At 36.3% G+C, this 9,592-nt stretch overlaps 1 protein-coding gene across 1 annotated transcript in view; it reads right to left on the minus strand.

Moving 5' to 3' along the window:
• The window catches only part of Ccnb3 (cyclin B3), a 58,885-nt gene that overhangs the window by 10,913 nt on the left and 38,380 nt on the right, over positions 1-9,592 (minus strand). Inside the window, exons 8-9 of the mRNA XM_031373041.1 lie at positions 5,555-5,647; positions 2,033-2,170 (exon numbers count right to left, since the gene is read on the minus strand). Of these exons, the coding sequence (XP_031228901.1) occupies positions 2,033-2,170; positions 5,555-5,647 (231 nt within the window). The remainder of the gene's footprint in view (positions 1-2,032; positions 2,171-5,554; positions 5,648-9,592) is intronic.

A 9,592-nucleotide genomic window follows, 5' to 3' on the forward strand; every position in this document is an offset into this window, starting at 1 on the left:
AGCAAATGGTCATGGGGTATCCACACCCAGTTGGTATAACTACAAGAACTATACAACACCCACACCTAAGGCTTAGGAAACATTGCAGAAAAGTGGGTGTAAACATTATAAAACACAGAAGGCCAAGAAAGCTGCTGTGAGATGTACCTAGAAATGACAAGAAGGATATATCCAAGAAATCTCGACAATATGGCTGTCTAAACAAAACCTGAATGATGACAACACCAACTGACATATTAATGTGGAAGCAGAAAATCACACAAGCTCTACTTCTATACAAGGAATTACAGGCAACTAATAACTGCTAAGAGGGAGAATTAGTCTTCCTCAGTGATAGTCCCCTTATTTGATTATCCTATACCAAGTGGTCAGCCCTGAAATCAGGTACATATAAGCAATATTAAATGAATTCAGCAGGTTGTATATTTATGTGTGTATGTACATACACAATAATAATTAAAGAAAAAGAGGCCATGAACTTAAAGTGGAGTAAGGGATGTCTGGAGGAGCAGAAGAAGGAAAGGAAATGGGTAAAGACTGTGATTACATTTGAATTAAATTTTTATAATTTAAAAAATCTCTTTCAGGGACTAGAAAAATAGCTCAACACTTAAAAGTACCTACTGCTATTGTAGAGGACCTGACTTTGGTTCCTAGCATCCATATCAACTGACTCACAGCTGCCTATAAATTCAGCTCCAGAGACACACAACAACATTAATTCCATGTATATCTGCACTCACATGTGCAGACTCCCACACGGACATATATACAGGAAATATATAGGAAAATATATTTTATATTCATATATTAGGAAATAAAAGCAAATCGTGTTTTAAAAAGTCTTCTAACATTTCTAAATCCCATAAGGGGAAGATATCCTTCTCCACAGGCCTTAGTAGATTCTCTTCTGACTACAAGAAGAGGAGTACTCCTGGTTCCAAAGCTCGGTAAATGTACCCCATTGACCTCTTTGTCTTTCTTCGTACACTACCTATGCCCAGCCTCAAAAGTAAGGTGTAGGACAGTATCTCTAATGATAAGTATAAAGGTGCACATGAGCAGAGAAGCAATGACATAGAGAGGGAGAAACAGAGAAGGTAGGAAAAAAAACATAGGTAGCAAGAGGAAAAGAGAAGAGAAAACACACACTCATACACACACAGAGAGAGAAAGAGAGAGAGAGAGAGACAGAGAGAAAGAGAGAGGGAGAGAGAGAGAGAGAGAGAGAGAGAGAGGGGAGGGGAGAGGGAGAGAGGGAGAGACATGGGAGCCAGCAGACACAACCAAAAATAGCTCAAAAATTTTTGAACCTAAAAAAAATAATACTTAGTAAAGTTGCTATCTTCTCTTAAACACTAGTTTGGTACTACTAACATAATTGAAGGAAATCTTAAAGAGTCGAACAGGATCATTAAGTACCTAAATAAAGGAAAAATGAGAGAGGTTAGCAAGATGGATTATGATCATGAAGAAAAGACCAGTTGTCTTTATACTGTTTATCTTAATACTATTCCTTCAAAAATAACTATTTTACCTAGACCATTTTAAACTCAGTATAATTTACACCAAACCATTTTCTATTGTTTCCAGTATCCCACTTTGTTTTATTATATGTGTAGACAAATATTCCCCTAGACAAGGATATAGTTGGTGAAACAAGAAAAGCTTTGAGAGAGGGCAGGAAATCATGAATAAGCAGAAAGTTTTTAACAGAACAACCTACCAAATTAGGTGCCTTTGCCCATACATATTTTCAAAGACTAAACAATTGAACCTTGCTGATTCCAGGACAAATATGCCACCAGTGCCAACCAACAACTTTCCAGATTTGAAAAAATAAACAAAATTTTGGTAAGAAAGATATAGATACATATATGTGTGTATGCATGTGTAATTTATTACACATATAGATAAATTTATAGAGATGATAAACACAATTTTTCTCTGTACAAATACATTTCCATATTCATTCTCTGTTTAGGATGGATATTTGTTAAGTTCTGCTCAGACCTTGAGGATTCAGACTCACCTCTAATTTGGCTGCAATCATGTAGACAGTGGAACCAAGGAGTTGTAGATGATCCTTCTTGCATTGTGCCTTCATTAGGTAGCGATCCATTAGCTTCACTGCCAAATACAGGGTCTCATGGTTCATCCCAAAGGATGACTGAAGGAACAAATAAGATAGGAATCTATATATTTTCCAAATAAATAGCGATCTCCAAAATAATCTAGAAACCTTGCCTGTCTGAAGCATCAAGGACAGCCCTAGATAGTTTGTATCCTGCTAGGAATAGAAAATGTTTCAGAAAGGTACCAGCATATATACCTTAGTCTAACCCCTTTAAGGACCCTACAATTATCTGTAATTATCATTTGGACAGAAAATCAATCTTAAAAGCTAGTCAGAAAATATTTATACCTTGTCTGTGATTACCTCAAGTCCATCTTACCCTTTTACTCCATAATCTCTAATACTCAGATTCCTGTTTTTTCCTTGTTTATTAGTAACTTGTAATCTCCACAGAGATACTGTTTCTTTAGTTCAAAAACACAGAGATGGAGCTAAAAGTCAAGTTCATAACAGGTCCATTTTCCCCTCTAGTTTTACTAAATAATATATTATCTTTCCTTTTTTAGTTTGTAGAGGCAACTCACATTTTTTTTTAGTCTGTTGCACCTTTCATCTTTCAAACCTATGACTAACCAGACAAATCTTTCTCATATTACATTACCTGGTCTCCCTGGTCCACATTTAAGGATACTTGTAAATACATTAGGCTCACTCTAATAGTCTGAGATCATTAGTGTATCACAAACTCAGCTGATTATCAATCTTAACATTTCACAGTTACTGGATATTCTTACATGAACATTTTATTTTGCTTTCCACAGTATCCAAATGAATGTCTTTAGATATAAATGGGAAGGGAAAAAGTAATGGATATAATCTTAAGCAGCAAACTGAAAACAGCTAATCACTAGATAGATAGATAGATAGATAGATAGATAGATAGATAGATAGATAGACAGATAGATAGATGCTGGTAGGGATGGGTAACTATGTATCTAAGGATAATATCTCTGTGAATACAGGCAATGTAAACATAGCCAACACATTGCTTCCTATTCATATAGCCACCTATTCATGCTGGTATTAAATAGCAACATATAAATACGTGGGTAATATATGAATGATAAGCCTGTGTGTTTTCATGCATATGTGTGAGTGTACATGTAGGGAGTAGATGTGTATACACATGTAGAGGTCAGAGGTCAACCTCAGGTGTTGTCCTCAGGTGCCATCTACCTTAGTTTGTGATACAGTCTCTGCTAGGCCAGACAGCCAGTGAGCTCCAGTGCTGGGATTACTGACACATACTATAATGTTCATCATTTTATGTGTAGGCTGGAGATCCATTCAGGTCCTCATGCTTGTCTGGCAGAGAGCCTTCTCTCCTAGTAAATGGGGTTTAGCAGAAGATGGAACCAAGTTCTTTCCTGCTACATTTTTGCTGGCTACAACTTACAGTCCCATGAATCCTAGTGCTAAGCCATTTGTAGACAACTTGTTTCTGACTGAGAGTTTAATAGTTAGCAGAGCTGTATGCTTTCTTCAGGCTATTGAAAGTCATCCCTTGATGTAAGTTGTTTTAAAACAAGAAATCAAAAGTAAAAGAAAAGTAGAAAAAAAGGGGTAAAATAGTATATAGGAAAAAGAAGAAAATTAATTAGAGTCAAAAAATAAACATATTAATTAAAAAGGCCTCACAGTAAAACAACATAATTATAGAAATCAGAGCCATACTTAGGATTTTTTTATTTCAAAAGTAATATAATATACTTAACAAGACTAATATAGACCTAAAAGCTTAGATTTTTAAAACTTAAAGCCAAAAAAGCAATGAATTGAAACATGCAAACTATCTTAATCTTATGTTAGGTGAAGTTAATGTAAACATAGCCAACACATTGGCTGGCTCTATCAAAAGGGCTAGTTAACTAAAAGATTTGTATAGTTTGGTTCTATAGTTATAGATCTCAGAGGATACCACATGGTCCACAGAGTGGTTTGGTTCTATCAAAAGGGCTAGTTAACTAAAAGATTTGTATAGTTAAGAGAATCACAGAGACATTTAAAAAAGAGTACAGTAGGGGAGAGGGACAAAAAATTAAAATAAAAAAAGAATAGTATAGATCTATACTTATAGGAAAAGATTACTTGGATTATTTTTTGCAATTGTTTGAGACAGGGTCTCATGTAGTCCAAACTGACTTCAAGCTTGCTGTAAGGCTGAGGATGGCATTGACCTCTTGACCACCTGCCTCTACTTCCCAAATATGGAGATTTCAGGCTTGTCCCACCACATTCATGTTGGGGTTTGTTTTGTTGTTTTGTTTTGTTGTGATGCATTGTGTTTAAAAGCAAAAAAACCTCAGGTATACATACTCTCAGACCTGTAATCTCAGAATTCAGAAAGCTGAGGCAGAAGGATCAGAAGGTTAAGGCTGCATGTATTACTGAAATAAACAAGAGACAACAGAACCTTAACAAAATGTACAGGAAAATACCTGAAAGCATATACTCCAACTAATGTACAGTTGCTAACCCTTAGAGAATAAGGAGCAGTGAAAAAAAAAAAAAGGAATTTGCCTTAATCCAGCCTCTGTAGTTGAACAAGTTTGGCCAGAGTAGATTTTCTGTAAAGTGAACTACAATCTGTAAAAGTTGGAACCTCACCTTGTAACCAAACAACTGAATGCCAGTCAACCAAAGAAGCTGATTTTATAGCCAATTAGAAGGTGAAATCTCCCAAATCATGAACATATAAGCCCAACACTAATAGCCATCATTAGGGTTATATTATATTCGCATGTCTTCATGGCTTATTTTTCCATCTAAATGATAAATTCCAAGAAATCAGGAACTATTGTTTCTTCAGCTCTATAGATTCAGTATGTTTTTAGTATGTTTGATTTGAGCTGAAAAAAAGGAACAGCTTCTCAAGGTTGTAGGCAGAATTTTTTGTACACTGTGTAAAGTTTGCCCTTGGGTTATTCAACTGCTGATTTCTCTGCCTTCAAATCTTGTTTCAATTCGGACATGGCTTTGTTTATTTTTAGAGCTCCTTTCTCAAGTTTATATAAACACTGCTCCTCATTCATTCTCTGCCTTGCTAATAAAAACCAAGAAGCCAATACAGAGCTTTAGAGAGAGAATAAAGTGGGACTTCCAATGCTAAGAGGGGTAGAGAATAGAGACAGGAAGGGAAGGAGGGAACCATGAGGAGAGGTCAAAAAAATATCAGGAGAAGAGAGCTGGGCCAAGGAAGGATGCAAAAAATCCAAGACGGGAATATTGTCTGGGAAGAAGCCTGACTAGCTTGGAGTAATCACTCAGTATTTGGCTCAAGGCAATTTTAATAAATCTTAGTCTCCCTTTGTGGTTATTGGTGAATTTAGCAGGTTAAGGAATAACTACTGCTGTACTAATTTTATGAATCAGTCTTAATACAATAATTTTACATGAGGCAACAGTTGCTAGACTTACCTGTACCTCCACCAACCAGTCCACAAGAATGGCTCTCATAGCACTGGTGAGTTCCATTTGCCCATCCATGTATTTCTCAACTATGAACTTTTCCTGTGTTGTTGAAAAACATGTTAGTGAACTATTCTTATACTCTAAACTTTTAACAATTAACCTCTTCTTCATGGTTACAACTCAATATTTTCAACTGATATCAGATATAAGCATATCAGAGTATCTTTTTCTGAACAAGTTCCAGCTATCTTTGGAAAGTGGACATATAAGATATTTAGGTGTCAGAAGAGATATTGGGGAATTCACCTACTACAGCTGCCAAGGAATACTAGAAAAGTTTCAGTACTTCTTTGCAACTCAGTCTAAAACACAATATCATGGTGTGCAGACCAATGCTTTTCAATGTTGACATGCATATGTAGTACTCATATATATATATATATATATATATATTTAAAGCTTCCTATTTTGATTTAGAAATCTAATCCTACTTTCTACAGTTATGTTAAGATTTCCAGTAAGATCCACCAGAGACAGTCTACCTACCTGTCTGACCCCTTGGCCACCCCTACTGACCGCTCTGTGGACCATGTGGTATCCTATGAGATCAAACTCCGGCATAGGCCCCAGAGCTAATTTATAATCCACCCTACCCACTGTACTACCCAAAATTCTCATGGCTCCAGTGAGTATAACTCCAGGTACAAACCTATATTTCAGCCTCAGCCTCAATCCCACTCACTTCCACCTGAGGAAGGTATAGCATTCTATGCCCTACCTCTAGGGAGCACCTTCTACTCCCACTGAGATCCCACACCTACTAAGGGCTGACTATTAGAATTGGGTGAGTGAGCCCTCACAGACTTCTGAAGGTCAGCCATAAGAATCTTTTGAGTTACAGATGGTTTGATCCTGGGCTCAAAAAGTTGCATCTATTCCTAACTTAAGCAGGACTCATTAAAACACTCCATTTGAACATCAACAGAGTTTCTTCAGCACTGAGCCCCAGTACTATTCAGCTGGACCACAACTTGATAAGTTGGAGTAGCAGCAAATGAAGGTCTAAATACCCACTCAACAAAGGTAAGAGCAGATCTCTGTACCAAGAGAGCCCACTAACATTTTAACTTCAGATGCTATGTCACATTACATCACACACACACACACACACACACACACACACACACACACACAATGAAGTCATAGAATATTTTTAAAAATTATGACCTTTAAACTTCAAGCCTACTGGCTAGCTTTCCTTGTTCTGTAAGATGCTGTGCATGTTTCCAGGGAAGAAAAATTAATGAGTCTTACTCAGCTGTGAGTCCTGCAAGTTATAATAACAACTACTCTGACAAGATATTTCCCCTGGTACAATAGTAAAGTGAATGCTATGGAAGAAACCAAACACAAATCTGATTGGAATTAAGGCCTGGCCCACAAGGTGGAAGCCATATCTGGTACTATTACTGGAGACCAACACCAGAGCCTACACAGACCTAAGGGAAAAACCTAACTGCTAGTCCACTAAAAGGACATAGTATCATCTTCTAATGATTTAATGCTACATCTATAGATTATATTTATCTTTCAACCCTCATCAGAGAAGCTTCTTTTTTTAGTGGAAGGGCAATTAACTAAGACTCACAACTAGTCACTATGCTGAAAATAAGACACCATGGAATGATCAGCCCCAAATGGCTCAGGAATGCTTGTAGAAGAAGGAGTAGAAAGACAATTAAGAGTCAGAAATGATGGTTGACTACATTGAAACAGTGTTTTCCTGGCACAACAAGTATGAACACATAGTGGTTGTGATGAATGCACAAGACCTACAAAAGCTCTTCCCAGATAAAAATCCCAGCATGGAGAAAGAAATGAAATCTAGGTGAGGAGGTATTGGTTATTTATAGCTTCTGAGAAAGGGAAAGTTCATTTTCATTAAGAATGCGATTCTTGGTATATCAACGATGCTCTAGGGGTAGCCCTATACCCAAGAAATAATATTAGGGCAATATGTATTGCACTTGATGGACTTAGGAAAAGAGGACACAAAGTTAGATGCTTATGTAGGTAGGGATTGATCTAGGAAGAGCTGGGAGTTAGTGTGACTATATTCAAAATACATTGTTTGGGGGCTGGAGAGATGGCTCAGAGGTTAAGAGAACTGACTGTTCTTCCAGAGGTCCTGAGTTCAGTTCCCAGCAACCACATGGTGGCTCACAACCATCTATAATGAGATTTGGTGTCCTCTTCTGGCCTACAGGTATACCTGCAGGCAGAACGCTGTATACACAATAAATACATCTTAAAAAAAAAAAACATTGCTTGAAATTCTCAAATAATTAATAAAATAACTAAAATTTTAAAAAGAAAAGATTTTAGAGAAAGAGAAAGAAGGCATGGAGTTGGTTGGGCAGGGAGAAGGGGAGGGTCTAGGAATAGATGAGGGAAAAAAATCATGATTGGAATATATTGTACGGCATATGGCTCATGTGGAAAGGTATCACATGATGCCAATAACATATGGCAGACAGGAATCACAGAAACCAAAATGGCTATGGTCCCAAAATATCCTCCACAAGGATTCCTTTGATGATTGAATCTCCTCTTACAAAACCTACCTATGTAAGGTTATTCTAATTCCTGGTATCACCTCAAGTGAGGGACCAAGCCTCGGTGGAACATTCTAGATCTAAATGATAGCATAAAAATCGTGGAAAATCTGAAACTTGTTATCAATTGTGTAGAAATATGGGTTTCCTAGATACCTAGTCTATGTTTATCATATGAAGCTGGTGCATTGCTGTGTAACTGAACCCTTTATGTAAGGAATCTGGTGTGAGCTTTCGGTGCTCAGTGTCAGAATTGAGTCAAACTGTTCAATAGTCAATTGTGTTAGAGAAATGGGCAATTGCTGCTGTACAAAATGTTGTATTAGCTTTGGATGAAAAACAACTCTAATCCCTAAAAAATAACAATCACAACTTACTTCACCTTAAAAAAAAGAATATACTATATGAAAAACTCTATTTCCAAAGAATAAAAACTAGGAAACAGGGAAAACATTTTCAGATTTCATCTAATACTACTAAGCAAAGATGCAATTAAGGGAAAAACAAAACTAAAAACAAAGATATCTCCTGACTTCTCTAATGTACAGATGGTCCTGAATTATAATATTTCAACTTAATTTTCATACTTTATGATAGGTAAAAAGCAATATACATTTAGTAGAAACATAATTACTGGTTTTTAATTTTGATTTTTTCAGGGCTAAAAATATGTATTATAATCTGCTTCCTCAATGTTAGGTAGCTTCATCAATTAATATTTTACAGTTAATATTCTGGTTGAGAATAGATATTTCAATTTTATCCAGATTTTATCCTCATCACATACCAAGAAGTATCTGTACATTAGAAAAATCATGGATTCTAAAATCAGGTAAGTAATTCTCTCTAGAAAGTGTGTGATGTGTATTCACCATCATATATAAAGTCTTGTAAATTTTCTATTTGATAGATAATCTTCTTACCGATTTCATTGAAGAAATTTTGGAACTAGTGAATATTTGGAGCAAACCTTTCATTTTCAAAGGCAAAGAATACTGCACCAAATTGGAAAGTTGAAACAATGGGTGTGATTATTACACAATGTCAGAAACATGCGAAAACAAGGAAAATGACCTCTAACAGAAGTTACTCAGATACAAGGTACTTAGGATTTTCATGTCTTAGACTGTATGATAAGCAGCTAGACCCTGCAAAGTCATGGTCTTCATGGTAGTCAGATTTTTGTTTCTATTTCAATTCTACCATGTAATATATTATGACTCTGGGTAGTTTCCCCTACAATATAAAAGGGAGACAATAATCTCCACCATCAAAACATTTTGGATGAATTAAAACAAGCCAGCCTAAATATAGTTAGTTATCTCCTGAGAGGCTCTGACAGTACCTGACTAACACAGATATACAGGCTCACAGCCATCCATTGAACTGAGTACAGGGTCCCTAGTGAAGGAGTTAGAGAAAGGACCAA

This window comes from Mastomys coucha, chromosome X (assembly GCF_008632895.1).
Source record: "Mastomys coucha isolate ucsf_1 chromosome X, UCSF_Mcou_1, whole genome shotgun sequence".
In the NCBI taxonomy this organism is placed as follows: Eukaryota; Metazoa; Chordata; class Mammalia; order Rodentia; family Muridae; genus Mastomys; species Mastomys coucha.